Consider the following 17,947-nt stretch of genomic DNA (forward strand, 5'->3'; position numbering starts at 1 on the left):
TGTAAAGCTTGTGTGCGTGCTGATGTATTCTGATAGAAACTATATTACGCCCCTGTCCCACGTTTTTACACAAAGTAAGTGTCCCATATGTACTGTCACAAGTTTTTTCTGATTTGGGATTGTATATTAGTGTCTGAACTTACAAATGCAAATGCTCTTAACCAAATGGGCACAAATACCCACAGATGCACTTTAAAATCTTTTTCAAAAACTATTTCAAGGAGTGGAAACTGAACTGTGTGTGTGTGTGTGTGTGTGTGTGTGTGTTGGGGTTCTATATCATAGCTAGTTTGACATCCCATAACAGACTATAGGCTAATACACAGGTGTTCACATACTTTTGACTGTATAGTGTACATGTGTACATGAGGTTTTGACTCCCGTATCTGTATTCCTGGGTTTGTGGAACGAACATGAACATGTCAGTGATGATGTGGACCTTCTGTAGATGCTTGATTTGTAGCGTTTCTGTCTCTCAGGTTGCTGAGTAAGATTAAACCAGGTCTGGAGAAGAAGATCAACAGGCTGCAGACTCCTCTCGCTGGACAGGTGAGCGTTCACCTCTCAGTCATCTCTGTCTCTGTTGGTGTTACTTCTGTAAAATACCCCGTGGGTTTTGGCCTAAAAAAGAATTGTGTTTGGTGCTTGGGTGGCTCTGAGACTTACTGTTATTGGCTGTTTCTGAGGGTTGGGATGGACGAAGCCCTGCGATGGCCCAGGCCCTTCCATGCTGCCCTTCTAAATACATGCAATTGGATCATTGATGTCAAGCTTTGATCCCGTGTTCCTCTGACTGTTCTCCTTCTAAACATTCAATGATTCTTAGGTTTTTGGGACTAAGGTACCTGCAGTTTAAGCACTTGATAATTACCCTTACTGGAACTCTGTTGGTTGTCTTTACTCGACACAACAGAACTTGTACTGCTGCTTCTGTAATCTTGATTCAGTCACGTCAAAGTCAAGCGCCTTCAATGTGGTGTTTTCATTATTTTGTCCAACCCCCTGTATGTATGCAGAAACACTGTGTGAATAAAGAAAATAAAAAAAATAAAAACTGTGAGGGACTATGCACCCAAGATTTTCACTCACCTTTCACACCTGTGTTAATGTGACGTGACAATAAAAGTGATTTGATTTAATTTGATGTTTACCAAGATGTTTACCAATTTCATGGTGGCACTATCAGAGTTTTGGATCCTTTTATGCATAATTAATCCACTTGTTTTTATAGTCTGTCTTACAGGCATGTCCTAAACCGGAGTAATTTTTATTACTTCTCGTAAAATCTCTCAGATGAAAGAAAAGAAGCAGTGAGGATTAAAATCTGGCTCCAGTTTTTGTCTCAGTTTCTACTGTTTATAAAAGCTGTCAAGTTTTTATAGGCAGATTTTAATGTTTACATTCTCATTCCATTTATTACTGAAGGTTACAGCAGTTGTAGCTTAGCGGTTAGGGTTCTGGACTAGTAATCAGAAAGTTGTCGGTTCAAACCTGATCGTTACCAGGTTGTCACTGTTAATCCTCAGTTGCTCAGACAGTATACTGTCACAATTGTTCACAAATCCAAGTCGCTTTGGATAAAAGCATCTGCCAAGTGTTGCAAATGTAAATGTTTCTTGTTTATTTCATACACAGCGGTACTTTGAAAGTCAACATCAGTTGGTTCTGGGAGTGGCGATGAGTGTCAAGGTATTTTTTCCCATAAGGATATTTGGAAAACATGTTAATGCGTTCCAGGGTCCTGTGGAACTGCATATATTTTAGACTAATGTAAAATAATGGGGTTGTTTTTGACACTAATAAGCTGAAAATAACACAAATATAATATAAAAGCTGATTCTTATAATTTCTCAGAACCTCGAGCTATAACACAAGTTTTAAAGTGAAACAGTGAGAAAAATCTAGATAAACACAGATACATGTGGAGCTTTCAGAGTGAATCTGATGGTTATTCCACACAATGCAGTCTCATCTCATATTCACACTTTGATTACGTTGTACCGCACTCAAGCCGAGCGCTGAACTAAGCGACTGTTCATTGTTAATTTGAAATAAATAAAGTTTTAAAAAACAAACTGAACACGTTGAGTTTAAGGGAAACGTTGAGTTTAAGGGTACAAATTTCTTGACGAAGGGTGTTGAGTTTCAAAGATTTTGAGTTTAGGGAACGTTGAGTTACAAGGTACCGCTGTACTTGTAATAAGTGTGTTTCCGATGATCTTTTAAATTCCTTTCAAACTTTAAGGAGTGTGTCCACTGTGAGGAGTGTGTCCACTATGAGGAGTGCAGACTTTGAAGGGAGTTACATTGATCGCGGCTTATTGGGACGCAGCCCGGCTCTGGTCCTTCATCCCTGACGAATCCACTTTGTTTCTATTCAGAGTGTTTTTCTTTCATCAGCACCAGTTCCTTCACAGCGAACGCTACTATCAATGGTGCACATTCGAGGGGGCGGTTTTACCCAGAATCCTCTGCTTTCTCTGGTCTAGTTTTGCTTTGAGTGAATGAACACAAGTGAGAGTTAAAAGCACCGAAGGGGGTGGGGGGAGAGGGTGCACGGGCTTTTCATGTAACCTCATTTGTAGTGAAAGGAGGCCGACAAAGTGCAAGCGAGAGGTCAGCGGTGGGTGAGGGACAGAAAAACAGTCCAGAAATGATGAAAGGGTGAAGAGATGGTCGAAGGGAGGGAAAGCAAAGACCAAGGACGCACTAACAGTGTTTTGAAGGAAGTTTGGTTTGGCCGGGAGGAATTTTATCCTCCCCTCTGGTGCACCGTATCTTAAGTCTTATCTTCTGTACTTTCTCAATGATGCCCTAAATTCACATTTCGGTCCCTTGACCACAATCATTTTGCATCATGACACATTCACACGTCTGAGATCTGCCTCACTTTTATGTTTACAGAAATTAAATTTAGTGTTTATTTTATTTATTTATTTTAAGTGCTGCCAACAGCCCCCTCGCAGCCTGATCCAGACCGCCTAAATGATCAGTTTATAAACATGAGAAGAAATTAAGCACCTCTGGGGATGTTTTTTCCTCCCAAATATGCTAAACTCATAACAGTAGAAGAAAAGCAATTAGCTTTGTGGGAAATGCATTAACAGGAAGGGCGCGGTTATCTTATTCTTTGTTATAAACTCTACCTACTTTATTTTCCTGTTTTGGCTAATGAGAATCTTGGCCCCTGATAAAACATCTGTTGTTTTTCTGAGTGCTCGGGTGGCGCAGCGGAACATCTCAAGCTTGCGAGGTCTGCTAATGCCTGGTCAGGCGTCTACATGAAGGATGGAGGCCATAGAAATTTCTCATAACTGCTGTAATTACGACCTCTGCTGGCTGGTCGATGGCGTCTGCACAGAGACGGAGGATAATAGAGATCTGTGCCGGACTCTCCGTGTGCGATACGGATCCCCATATGAACCCACTTCATACAGGTGAAAAGAAAAAAGAACAGGTCAGATACTGCACTGTAGCTAGTGTGTTGTCTGCTGCAGTAGAGGTGGAAATACCATCAGGTAATTGGATTTTACTAAAATGGGAGGAAATCGGGGGGAAATGCATAAAAAGTTAAAGTGATTATCTGATTACACACAAATCAGTCATAGTTCATTCACTGCTCTCAGGGGAAAAAAGTGGTTATTAAAAATAATTTCCAACGGCTGGTTGTTTATATTTGTCACCCAGATTCTGATGGTTTCACGCTATATCACGGTATGTTCTTATTTTGTATGACTGTATGAGGACTATAAGCTTTGCTTGGCCCCACAAAATGACACAATGGGTGTGTTCAAAAAGCGAGTGAGCTCTCTACATAGACGCATTTTACGTCATCCTGCGCTCGCTCCCGAGAATGAGGCTGTTCGAAATCCTAGATGTCTTAATATCCTCCCTAGTTAGGTATCTTAAAATTTCAACGTTATTGACTCAAGAACGAGTGAGCATCGGAAGCGTCCTTAGTGATCAAGGCAATCCCAGCATTCATTGCGGCAGCTCTTCTCTAACAGAGTAATAAAAAAAATATATGGCTGACGGTGCGGGGAAACGAGTTATTTTCAAACGTAAATAAATTATTATTGATTTTTAACTTGTATAAACTTGCACAAGGGTTTTTATTTGCAAGTTCAGGCTTGTCAGCTAATTTAACCGTTTTCGGTACATGAATGGAGATGTTATTTGACATGCTAGCGCGCTGTGCCACCTCATCCCATTAGTTTGAATGGCCAGATGCTAACTGCTAAGCTAGCTTAGTAAGCGAAACCCGATGGAATCGCTGTCTAAGTAGCGCGTTCGAGTAACCTGCCTTATAAGTCATTGACTTAATAGAATCCTCTCTACTGAGGCAGCTGCCCATGTAGGCAGTAAGACAGCGAGGCAGCTCACTAGGTTTTCTAACACACCCTATAAATGATGAAATCAGTAACATGAAACAGGTGCAATATATACAATTTTTATTGTTTATTTAATATTAAGTAATTAAGTAATATTAAGTATTGTACAATCACCCTTAGCTCTCCCTTTACTAAATAAAACCACATTTAAAAAGTGGACATATTTAAAGAAAAGAAGCAGTGATGATTAAAATCTGGCTCCAGGTTTTGTCTCAGTTTCTACTGTTTATAAAAGCTGTCAAGTTTCTATAGGCAGATTTTTATGTTTACATTCTCTTTCCATTTATTACTGGAGTTTACCGCAGTTGTAGCTTAGCGGTTAGGGTTCTGGACTAGTAATCAGAAAGTTGCCGGTTCAAACCCGAACACTACCAGGTTGCCACTGTTGGACCCCATAGATACTTTATTTCCTGTTTTGGCTAATGAGAATCTTGGCCCCTGATAAAACAAGCGTTGTTTTTCTGAGTGCTCAGGTGGCGCAGTGGAACATCTCAAGCTTGTGAGTTTGAACATCAGCGCTGCTAAAGTCATGGAAAATGATCAGCTTTTCTGAAGGATGGAGGCCATAGAAATTCCTCATAACTGATGTAATTACAAGACGAATTTAAATCTCTCCGCTTCCAGTTTGCTCATTACGTTGGTTTAGTGACTGACCTGAAGTATTTTCACCCAGTAAGACAAATCTGGAATCCAGAGTTTTAATTATCGCTCTGAAAGCTTCTTTCTCATCTGTTTATAGAGGAATCATGTCCTTGCATGTGTGGATCGTTACTGCGTTCATAATGTCATGGTTTGTAACAGCCGTGGCTCGACAGACTCGTGCAGTATATCGTGTTTTAGTCTGTTCTAAACTGCCGACATGCCTCATTTCTTTGGCAGGTTCTTCCGGTGCATATTTGGTCTTCCTCTCTTCATCCTCCATCTGTTTTTGTTTATTTATTCACCATAATCGAGGAAACCGCTCTCATCTGTTAACACTGTCATGCTAACACTAACCGGCTAACTACTTAAACTGCATGGTGCTCCATAGTGCTTTTAGCGGTGAACAATATTATATGATCTGCTTTTGAAGCTTCCAGCTGTTAAAATGAACTACTGTATGTTATGGTATGGCGGTATTTGAAAAATCCATACTGTACAAGGAATCAAAGACGGTATACCGAATGTACTGCCATACCACCCAGCCCTACATACAACCCATCACCACAACACTGGGGTTAAGCCAGATTCTGCATCCCTGAGGAGAGCCGTGACTAACACATGCCCCCTCCGACACGTGTGCAGTAGACAACTGCCATCGATCAGCCAGCAGCAGTTATAAGGAATCACCTTTGGCATTCCACCCACTGATGAGCCGATCGTTGTCCGTATAGGTGCTCAGCCTGCTAGTAGCATAGCTGAGATTTAAACTAAAGAATTTCTACATGGTCACCTTCCAATACATTTTTCCAGCGGCGTACCAACTTTTTAATGCCATCAGCAAAAAATGTTTTGATTGAGCTCGTAGCCAGTGATGTAGCGCTGCTTTCACATCATCTCTCAGTCTCTCAGACACGACCGATTACTCCTCCTCCCACCCTCACCGCTTATAACCAAAATATCAGTGCTGAAACTTTGTGAAGTTTTTTTCAGGTTTCTCTGTGTGTGTGTGTGTGTGTGTGTGTGTGTGTGTGTGTGTGTGTGTGTGTGAATATCTCTATTTAGCAGTTTGAGCTGCTGCTCTCTGGCACTGATACAGGGTGTCACCCTGTGCTGATTTTGGGGGTGTGCAGGGTGGAGTACGTTCTCCTGGGAAACTGTAACTCAGCTCTCACAAATTGACGGGAGGAAGGCCTGGGTCCGGTCCAGGGAGGCGTCTCTCTCTCCCTCACTTTCTCTCTCTTTAACTCTCATTCTCTCTCTCTCTGTCTGTCTGTCTGTCTGTCTGTCTGTCTGTCTGTCTGTCTGTCTGTCTGTCTCTCTCTTTCTTTCATTTTCTCTCTCTCATTGTCTCTCTCATTTTCTCTCTGTCTGGCTTTCACTGGCTTAACAAAAAAACAAGCTTCTGTCATTCCAAAGCAGCAATGTGACAACAATCACAGGGGAGAGGAAACCGTGTCACCCCTCCATGCCTGAGAGGGTAGGACGGACGTTGAGAAGGACTTTGGGCCTTTTATAGAGGTGGAAACCAGATCAGGAAAAGAAAAATAGTGAAGGAAAGTGAATCTCAGGTTGCAAAGTAAAACAAAGACACCTGGTCAGAAAGAGAGAGAGCGAGTTCAAGTGTAAGACAGAGAGAGAGCAAGAGGGGGGCGGGCGAGGCCCATTTACTGCACCTGAGCGGCAGGTTGAGTAACACTGTGTACCATTCCCTAAAATGAGAAAGGGAAAGTACGGCACACAGCAGGAGGAGGTACGTCAGCAGACTAGGAGGAGAGAAAGAATGAGAGAAACTGACCAACACTAGGAGACGTTATCCTGCCGTGCAGACCGTGAACTCTGGTCCGAACCCAGACTGGGAATTAAACTGATCCACGCGTTCTGTGTGTCTAGGACAACTTGACGCTTTTCCTGAAGGGCTGCGAGGAACTGGGTTTAAAAGGATCTCAGCTGTTTGACCCTGGAGACCTGCAGGACCCACGTACCAACAAGTAAGAGCTCATTTAAATAATAAAGTGTGTGTAATTTGTCTGAATATTTTAGATTTTAAGCCTCTGTTTACGCTTATATACACCGATCAGCCATATCATTAAAACCACCTCCTTGTTTCTACACTCACTGTCCATTTTATCAGCTCCACTTACCATATAGAAGCACTTTGTAGTTCTACAACTACTGACTGTCGTCTGTCAGTCCACAGCAGCACTGCTGGACTGAGAATAGTCCACCAACCAAAAATATCCAGCCAACAGCGCCCCGTGGGCAGCGTCCTGTGACCACTAATGAAGGTCTAGAAGATGACCAACTCAAACAGCAGCAATAGATGAGCGATCGTCTCTGACTTTACATCTACAAGGTGGACCAACTAGGTAGGAGTGTCTAATAGAGTGGACAGTGAGTGGACACGGTATTTAAAAACTCCAGCAGCACTGCTGTGTCTGATCCACTCATACCAGCACAACACACACTAACACACCACCACCATGTCAGTGTCACTGCAGTGCTGAGAATGATCCACCACCTAAATAATACCTGCTCTGTGGTGGTCCTGTGGGGGTCCTGACCATTGGAGAACAGGGTGAAAGTAGGCTAAAAAAGTATGTAGATAAACAGATGGACTACAGTCAGTAATTGTGGAACTATAAAGTGCTTCTATATGGTAAGTGGAGCTGATAAAATGGGCAGTGAGTGTAGAAACAAGGAGGTGGTTGTAATGTTATGCCTGGTTAATGTATATTCTATATTGTTTATAAGTACCAGTTTAAAACACCTGTACATGTAAACTGGGTATCTGCACCGGAATTATACTAAATATTAAAAACAATAGCAGTTTTTGAGCACCAGGTTATTTAAGCACAACTACAGCCAGGTTGGACTGTTGGACCCTTGAGTAAGGCGCCTAATCCTCAGTTGCTTGGATGTGTTTAGTCACATTGTGTGTGTGTGTGTGTGTGTGTGTGTGTGCAGTAGGTTAATTGCCAATCAAAAAGGAAATGTACAGTGTATAAAGCTATAGCACATATACAATGTACACTGGTGAGCCAAGGAGTCTTGTGGTATCTGGTACCAGGATATTACCAGCAGGTCTGTATGTTGCAACTTTTGACCAGTCAACCCTGTTCCATTACTATGATGTCCAGCTCTGGTGACTGTGTGCCCATTGTAAATGCTTTCGATGGTGGACTGGAGGTAGCATGGGGACTCTAACTGGCCTGCAACTATCCATCCCCATACAATGTAGGGTTTGGTGCACTCATGTGTTGTGACACATTGACCTCATCACTAATATTATCCTCTGTTGGTCCATACCAACAACCTATCGGCCGTGTGGCTTGTCCCTCCTCTGGCCACTGTTGGTGGGCACTCACACTGGCTGGCCATTACTTAGGTGTTTGTTCTGATCAGATCTGTCATGTTCCATACCTGAACTATGAGGAGCTACCACCAGTGCAACATTTAATACATCCCTGACCATGCCATGCACATTTTTTTCATTTATTCATTTTCTTAACCGCTTATCCAATCAGGGATGGGTATCCAATCGTCGGTGTGTGTGTGTGTGTGTGTGTGTGTGTGTTTTGGGGGGAGGGGGGTGTTGGGCTTGGGGTTGCTGGAGCCTATCCCAGCCTTTCAATGTGCCTTGAAAGCCATTCACCCATAGGGCAATTCAGTGTCTCCAATTAACCTGACTGCATGTTTTTGGACTGTGGGAGGAAACCGGAGCTCCCGAAGGAAACCCACACAGACACGGGGAGAACATGCAAACTCTGCACAGAAAGGACCCGGACCGCCCCCCCCATTAATATTATTATGTAATAATAATAATATCAACTACAAAAATAATAATACTAATAATAAAATAAAAAATAAATCAGAAATCAAACATAAATACATAATAATAATAATAATAATAATAATTAAATAATTAAATAATTAAATAAAAAAATTATAATATAATTATTATCATCATCATCATCAACAACAACAACAACAACAACAACAATAATAATATACAATTAATGGAATAATAATAATATCAACAACAACAATAATAATACTAATAATAAAATAAAAAATAAATCAGAAATCAAACATAAATACATAATAATAATAATAATAATAATAATAATTAAATAATTAAATAATTAAATAAAAAAATATAATATAATTATTATCATCATCATCATCATCAACAACAACAACAACAACAACAACAACAATAATAATATACAATTAATGGAATAATAATAATATCAACAACAACAATAATAATACTAATAATAAAATACAAAATAAATCAGAAATCAAACATAAATCTATAAATAATAATAATAATTAATAATAATAATAATAATTAAATAAAAATTTTTTTTATATAATTATCATCATCATCATCATCATCATCAACAACAACAACAACAACAACAACAATAAAAATAATATAAAATAAATGGAATAATAACAAAAATATCAACAACCACAATAATAATACTAATAATAAAATAAAAAAAGAAATCAGAAATCAAACAAATACCTTAATAATAATAATAATAATAATAATAATTACCATCATCATCATCAACAACAACAACAACAATAACAACAACAACAATAATAATAATAATAATCATCATCATCATCATTTTTTAATATAATTTATTATAATGCACAGATGATCTCTTGGAGAAAGCTGTAAATAGATCTAACTGAAAGATTTGAGGATTTTGAAGATTATAGTTTGCTTACATTACCAGGCAGAACGATTGTGCAGCTGGTAGAGTGGGTACCACACAGTAACGTGGTCCATGAGGTTGTGGGTTTGACCCTCACTGTATGATGTTTTGCATGTTTTCCACACTTTTATCCCACCTTTCAAAAACATGCAGATTGTGACTTGGCTGCTGTAGATATGAGTGAGTAAGGGAGCGTGCGAGTGTGTTTTCCTGATGTCCAGGTTTGTTCTGATCCTGTGAGTGTTGCAGCTGCAGACAGACCTGAACTTTTCTTCTGCATCCTCCGTGTGAACTGACCTTTATTTCCTGTACTTACTTCACTCCTCTGCCACCTGTATCCGCGTGTGTGTACCCGAGTAAGTGTGTTCTGTAAGAGGTGTGACTTGTTGTCATGGTGACAGCGCGTTTTACGGTGTGATTGATGGCAGGTCAGTTGGAGTGGTGGCTCATGGGTACTTGGGTAGGTGATGTGATGGGACCGGACTGGTTTGTTCAGTCTGAAAGGGCAGGAGGGAGAGATTAAATTACAGAGTCTATTTGTGTGTTTACAAAAAAAAGCTTTTGATTATTTGATACCTAGCAGGGTTATTATCATGATCCAGAAACTAAAATTGAGGCCGCTCCGGTGGCGCAGCGGTAAAAACACACGCTGGAACCAGAGCTTGGATCTCGAATACATCGTATCGAGTCTCAGCTCTGCCTGCCGGCTGGGCTGAGAAACCACATGAACGACGATTGGCCTGTTGTTCATATAGGGGTGGGTTAAGCCGGATGGGGTCTCTCTCATAACTAATGTAATTATGACCTCTGCTGGCTGGTTGATGGCACCTGCACAGAGGCGTGGAAGGAGTGTCTCTCCGTACACAAGGCTGATTTGCATATATGTACTCGTCTAGTGGGGGTGTAAAAATCCATACGGCTGCTGCCCACATGTCGGAGGGGGCGTGGGTTAGCTTCGTTCTCCTCTATTAGAGCCGGGGCCGGCATTAGTGGAGAGGAAGTGTGACGTAATCGGGCAATTGGATGTGCTAAAAGTTGGGAGAGAAAGGGGAGAAAATGCATAAACAAAATATATATAAAAACAGACAAACAAACAAACTAAAACTGAGAGTGAAACACTAAAATAAAAAAATAAAAAATTGTAATTTAACAAACAGGATAAAACAAAAATTGATTTGCTTAAATATTTAAAAATATCCCTAATAAATGTTCAGGGGATTCAGGTCAGAAATGGATCAGCCAGGAGCCAGGAAAGCACATGCACTTATTTTACTTCTTTAGAAATCGGATTCATTATTAGTATATACACACACACACACACACACACACACACACACACACACACACTGTTTTTTGTCAAACTCAGCTTGGATTATGAAAGTTGTACCTGTGCTGGCCTGCACTCGCCTGTCGTCCTGTCATCCGTCTTTCTCCTCTCTCTCCTTCTCTCGGACACACGTGGTGTGAGCTATAAAGTGAGCGCAGACCGAAAGTATGTGGCCGGGCAGCGTGATGATGGAAATGTACAAGTGTGTATGACAGCTGATGGTGATAAAGCTTTTAGTGTGATCGGATCAGGTGATCTAATACACACAGGAATCTGTTTTATCAAATACACCGATCAGGCATAACATTATGACCACTTTTCTAATATTGTGTTGGTCCCCCTTTTGCAGCCCCATACACAACAAACTGTGATGCACTGTGTATTCTGACACCTTTCTATCAGAACCAGCATTAACTTCTTCAGCAATTTGAGCTACAGTAGCTCGTCTGTTGGATCGGACCACACGGGCCAGCCTTCACTCCCCACGTGCATCAATGAGCCTTGGCCGCCCATGACCCTGTCATTGGTTTACCACTGTTTCTTCCTTGGACCACTTTTGATAGATATTGACCACTGCAGAGAGCACTGAAAAGATAATCAGTGTTATTCACTTCACCTGTCAGTGGTCATAATGTTATGCCACTATGTATCAAAACGTTGCTGGTTCAAACCCTACCACTGCCAGGTTGCCACTGTTGGGCCCTTAAGCAAGGCTTTTAACCTTCACATTTTCAGCATTTAGCTGATGCTTTTATCTGAAGCGACTTACAGTAATGTGACAGTATACAGTGTAAGCAATTGAGGATTAAGGGCCTTGCTCAAGGGCCCAAAAGCAACCTGGCAGTGGTGAGGTTTGAACCGGCAACCTTCTGATTACTGGACCAGCACCTTAACCACTAGGCTACCTTAACACTCTACTAGGCTGCCCTTAACACTCAAATGCGTAGATTATATACTGTCACATTTTAGTAAGTCACTTTGGATAAAAGCGTCCACCAAATGCTGAAAATGTAAATGTATACTGTATTGCTGATGTGTCACTGGCTGTGAGGTTTGATGACACACTGGTGCAGTTTCTGCCGTACACCAGCGTCCCAGAAACCTGGGTTTGATCTTCACCCTGGGAAACCGTTTGTGAGTGCATTTTCCACTGTGTTTGCATAATTGAATGCATAAAGACGTTCAGTTAAATTAATTGGAGATACAAAAATTGCCCTGAATGTGAGTGTGTGTGTTTTTGCCCTGTGATGGACTAGCGACCAGCCAATGGTCGTGTCTTTCGCCCAATCGATCGAACCTGCAGCGGCCCTTAATAGGATAAACCAGTGGTAATACAAACACTGAATGAATTATAATCAGTTGTGTTTCTGTTGGTTTTTTTTTTTTTTCCAAAATAAACAATAATGTCTGACTAATGGCACATATAATATTTTGTCTTTAATTAAGGAAAATGTCATTTCATTTGATCATTTAATGTGTGTGTATGTGTGTGTGTGTGTGTGTGTGTGTGTTGCAGAGGCTCAGACTGCAACAAAAGGCTAAAACATGTAAGTACAATCTGACATTGTTTATTTTTTATCACACAGTCGGCTCCACACTCCAAAACCACTGGCTCCTTTATAACATAAGTTTACTGAAAGTCTTTGTGGTTAATTAGGTACAATTCACACTGAAAATACAATAGATTATATTACTTTTCAACAGGCTACATGTTTCCCAATTAATGCCAACCATGTGTTTAGTGAATTTGGTAGCCACTTTATTTATATTAATGCATGATGAGATTAAATAATCCAAAGCCATTTGTAAATTTGTGAATTCCTTCAGATCTTCCAGGCTCTTATATTCAGTCTTGTACATTCTTCTCTTTAGCTGGGAATGAAAGCTGAGACAGTTTTGGCTACCTGGCAGAATTAGACAATATAAACAAGATTTAAAATCTTTTGTTACATTCTGGATTCCATAAAGCAACTGTAAGGTTTCCAGATCTTGAGACTAAAAAATAGCCCGTCATCCTGCCTGAAAAAAACATCACAAATCACCAACACCAAAAGAGACGATCAGATCTTTTCTTTACAACAGTTTTATTAGATTTTCTGTTGCAGAAGTTCTATTTTTTGTATTATTTGAAATGTAATTCCATTGTAATTCCATTCAATGCTCATGTAGCATCTCGCAAACCTCAAACACCTTGTGGTTGGATGAAGAAAAGAGCGTTAAAGCCCAAATCTGAAAAAGTTGGGACAGTATGGAGAACGCAAATAATATAAAACACAGAGTTTCTTACATTTACTTTGACTTTTATTTGATGTCAGACAGGATGAACCTGAGATTAATTTCCTTTATTAATAAACATCCATTCCTGCATTTCAGGCCTGCAACACATTCCAAAAAAAGTTGGGACGGGGGCAATTTAGGGCTAGTAATGAGGTGAAGAAACTAAATAATGATGTGATTTGAAACAGGTGATTGTAATCATGGTTTGGTACAAAAGCAGCATCCAGGAAAGGCTTTGATGAGTAAAGATGATCAGAGGATCCAGTTTGTCCACAAATGTGTGAGAAAATGTTTAAAAACAATGAACCTCAAAGAAAGATTGGAAGGGATTTGCATATTTCTCCCTCTACAGTGCAGAATATCATTAAACCATTCAAGGAATCAGGATGTATTTCAGTGCGTAAAGGAAGGACGCAAGCTTAAGCTGAACGGCCATGATCTTCGATCCCTCAGACAGCGCCACATCAAGAACCGCCACTTAACAATAGATTTAGAATTAACTGATATAACCACATGGGTGAGGGATTACTTTAGCAAACCTTGTCCCAACTTTTTTGGAATGTGTTGCAGGCCTGAAATGCAGGAATGGATGTTTATTAATAAATGAAATGAAGTTGAGCAGATAAAACATGAAATATCTCAGGTGCATCCTGTCTGACATCAAATAAAAGTCAAAGTGAATGTAACGGGGTTGTAAATTGCAGATTTAGACGTTTATTGTGCTGGTATTGTGGGTTATAATGCGCAGACAAACATACGTGATGAATTTAATGATGTACACATTTCTAAAATGTCATTTAATGTTGTGGCGTAGCCTCTTAATTCCACTGTAGAGGTGATTTACTGCAGCTGCTTCAGCTCTAATAAGAGTCTGAGTCCAAATTCCTCACATATTTTTCCAGCCTCATAAGAGATAAATTCTGGTCCAGGACGACTGTGGACGAGTTCTTAGCTGAAGCTGTGACCCGAAAACGGTCTGATATTTACAGTTACTGTTATAAAGTGAATGCTGAACCACACATAGTGACCACAGTGACCACAGTGACCACAGCCATGAACTTACCTGAATCAGGCTGCCAAAAACAGACACAATTCAACCCTAATCTGATGGTATATCAGACTATATATATCAGAATGTATATCAGACTTTATATCAGACTGTATTTCAGACTGTATATCAGACTATATATGTGTATATATAACAGAATGTATATCAGATTATATATCAGACTGTATATCAGACTGTATGTCAGAGTGTATATCAGAGTGTATATCAGACTGTATATCAGACTGTATATCAGATTGTATATCAGACTATATATCAGACTGTATACCAGATTGCATAGCAGACTGTATATAGGACTGTATATAAGATTGTTTATCAGACTGTATACCAGACTGTATACCAGACTGTAGATCAGACTGTTTATCAGACTGTATATCAGACTGTAATGACTGGATGGACGGATCCTCGTTTACACTGCTGGTTTTTTCTTTCCTCCAGGTTCTGATCACAATCTACTGGTTGGGCCGGGCAGCCAATAACTGTGCCACGTATAACGGGCCGACTCTGGACCTGCGAGAGTTTGAAGGGCTGCTCTCACAGATGCGAAAGGTAAAAACTCTTCTGCTTTATCGTTCTCTGTTAAACAACTACTGTCTACAAACTGTTGTACTCATTACAATCATTCTGCATCTGATTATTATTATTATTATTATTATTATTATTATTATAATATTTGGTGAATCCGTTTCCTTCAAACTGTTTACTTGTATTGACATCAGTGGATTTATTTATTTATTGGGATTTTTAACGTTTTACAAATTCACCTTACTTGCACGTCTTTGTACTGTGGGAGGAAACCGGAGCTCCCGGAGGAAACCCATGCAGACATGGGGAGAACATGCTAACTCCACACAGAAAGGACCCGGACCGCCCCACCTGGGGATCGAACCCAGGGCCTTCTTGATGTGAGGTGACAAGGCTACCCACTGAGCCCTATGTATTTATTTATAATTATTCAGTCCGTGTTTGTGAGTCTGTGGATGAGCAGTTTTAAACTCTGAGCCTCAATTCATTTATTTTTCCTGAGCCGAATACAATGCCTGCAAATGAGGGTCAAGGGTGTTGCTCAGGAGCCCAACAGTGGCGAGGATGTGAACTAAGAACCTTCTAGGCCACTCAGGTGGCGCAGCGGTAAAAACACATGCTGGAACCAGAGCTGGGATCTCGAATACATCGTATCGAATCTCAGCTCTGCCTGCCGTCTAAGGCTGAGCGGCCACATGGACAACGATTGGCCTGTTGTTCAGATATGGGCGGGATTAAGCCAGATGGGGTCTCTCTCTCCCATGACTTGTGCAATTACGACCTCTGCTGGCTGATTGATGGCACCTGCACAGAGATGAGAAAAGAGTGCTCTCAGGTTGTGTCTCTCCGTACACAACGCTGAGCTGCACTGCACTCGTCAAAGTGTAGGTGATAAAATGCATACGGCTGCTGCCCACGCGTCGTAGGGGGCGTGAATTAGCTTCGTTCTCCTCAATCAGAGCAGGGATCGGCATTGGTGGAGAGGAAGCATGGCGCAATCGGGCAATTGGACACGCTAAAAGGGAGAAAAAGGGGAGAAAATGCATAAACATATACTGAAGATAGATAGATAGATAGATAGATAGATAGATAGATAGATAGATAGATAGATAGATAGATAGATAGATAGATAGATAGATAGATAGATAGATAGATAGATAGATAGATAGATAGATAGATAGATAGAACTAAGAACCTTCTGATCTTTAAATGCTTTAAATACTTTAAATGCTAAGCTACCATGAATGATACTTATTTAGTATCATTCACTAGTACAGCGTGATTAGTGTCTTTTCCAATCGTTTAAAAAATATTGGTACGTCTCTAATACTTATCCAGTACATCTGTATTATTGATCAATGTGAGATTCTTTCCTAACTCTTATTGATATGGCGCTGACTTCTGGTAATTAAAATTAATGAGGAACAACGTCACTCCTGATCTGGAAAACAGACCCACGTTTATAGTGTCATCATCAGTTGGTACTTTATAAGTCCTGAGGATGGATGTTTATGGGGCTCTGGGATACTTTTTCCATGAGAATAAACTGATGTGACGTGTGATTTTATAGTGATGGGTCACAGATCTCCCATAAGACTTCATCTGCAGAGATGAGCTCACATTCATTCAGAGGCCGGACCGATCACTCGGTCAAGCTTCTGATGGAATACGTATATACACTGATCAGCCATAACATTAAACTCACCTCCTGGTTTCTACACTCACTGTCCATTTTATCAGCTCCACTTACCATATAGAAGCACTTTGTAGTTCTACAATTACTGACTGTAGTCCATCTGCTTTCACCCTGTGGTGGTGTGTTAGTGTGTGTTGTGCTGGTATGAGTGGATCAGACACAGCAGCGCTGCTGGAGTTTTTAAACACCTCACTGTCACTGCTGGACTGAGAATAGTCCACCAACCAAAAATATCCAGCCAACAGCACCCCATGGGCAGCCCCTGTGGTGGTCCTGTGGGGGTCCTGACCATTGAAGAACAGGGTGAAAGCAGGTTAAAAAAGTATGTAGAGAAACAGATGGACTACAGTCAGTAATTGTAGAACTACAAAGTGCTTCTATATGGTAAGTGGAGCTGATAAAATGGACAGTGATTGTAGAAACAAGGAGGTGGCTGATCGATGTATAAGAGTTACAACAAATAAATAAAAGGTAAATAACAAATTTGGTGTAAAAATAGGATTCTGCCTTATATTGTGGTGTTTTCATCTCTGTCTCATAGAGTTTTATCACTTCCATACAAAAACAATCCTCAATTATCCCCCAAATTCATGAAATAATAAATAACACTGCCCAGAAGATGTCAGATAAAATCCATTTTTTTAAAGTTAACCTTTGAAGGAATGTTTAAAATGTATCTGGGATCAGGAGACTTGATATTTTATAGGTTCTTGGATGGTCCTGATGCTTTTCTGTACACACACTAAGCTGCAGAAGCCACAGAGATGAAATCACTGAGCTACGATTTATTTCCCCGTCGTGTCGTATCTCTGTCATTGTTTCTGCGAAGTGATTCTCCATCTGTACAGAGATCACAAACAGACCCTCCATTTTCCCCGTCCATTCCCGGTTCGGTTCAGTACGGCAGTGTGCAGTTCTGCTGTGGTGTTAATAAAAGGCTGCTTGTTTTGGTGATACAGCAGCAGTCTGTATGAAAGCAGCTGATTCATCACTCCTGGGCTCGCTGATTTCTCTCGGCCTGCTGCGTCAGACCAAAACACCAGCACACACGATTCTCTTTCTGTTCGCTCCGTATGTTATTCTCACTGTCTGATGGGTAGTTTCTCGGGCTGAGCTCCCTTTCGCTAGTGTGTGTTGGTGCAGAGCAGCACTTACATCAGACAGTAACATTTATTGAACATCTATTACCAGTATTGTATAGAAACACTCCTTTATTATTGATTATTTCAGTCTTTGCTAACAGATATATAAAATTTAGCAAATCTCTATCTTATTCCAGTATGTTCTAGTACT

At 40.5% G+C, this 17,947-nt stretch overlaps 1 protein-coding gene across 4 annotated transcripts in view; it reads left to right on the plus strand.

Moving 5' to 3' along the window:
- The window catches only part of limch1b (LIM and calponin homology domains 1b), a 109,265-nt gene that overhangs the window by 43,395 nt on the left and 47,923 nt on the right, over positions 1–17,947 (plus strand). For all 4 annotated transcript variants that reach the window (XM_063000871.1, XM_063000869.1, XM_063000873.1 and 1 more), the window contains exons 3-6: positions 480–549; positions 6,924–7,021; positions 12,607–12,637; positions 14,872–14,982. In XM_063000871.1, the coding sequence (XP_062856941.1) occupies positions 480–549; positions 6,924–7,021; positions 12,607–12,637; positions 14,872–14,982 (310 nt within the window). The remainder of the gene's footprint in view (positions 1–479; positions 550–6,923; positions 7,022–12,606; positions 12,638–14,871; positions 14,983–17,947) is intronic.

The sequence above is a fragment of the Trichomycterus rosablanca genome, chromosome 8 (genome assembly GCF_030014385.1).
Source record: "Trichomycterus rosablanca isolate fTriRos1 chromosome 8, fTriRos1.hap1, whole genome shotgun sequence".
NCBI lineage: Eukaryota > Metazoa > Chordata > Actinopteri > Siluriformes > Trichomycteridae > Trichomycterus > Trichomycterus rosablanca.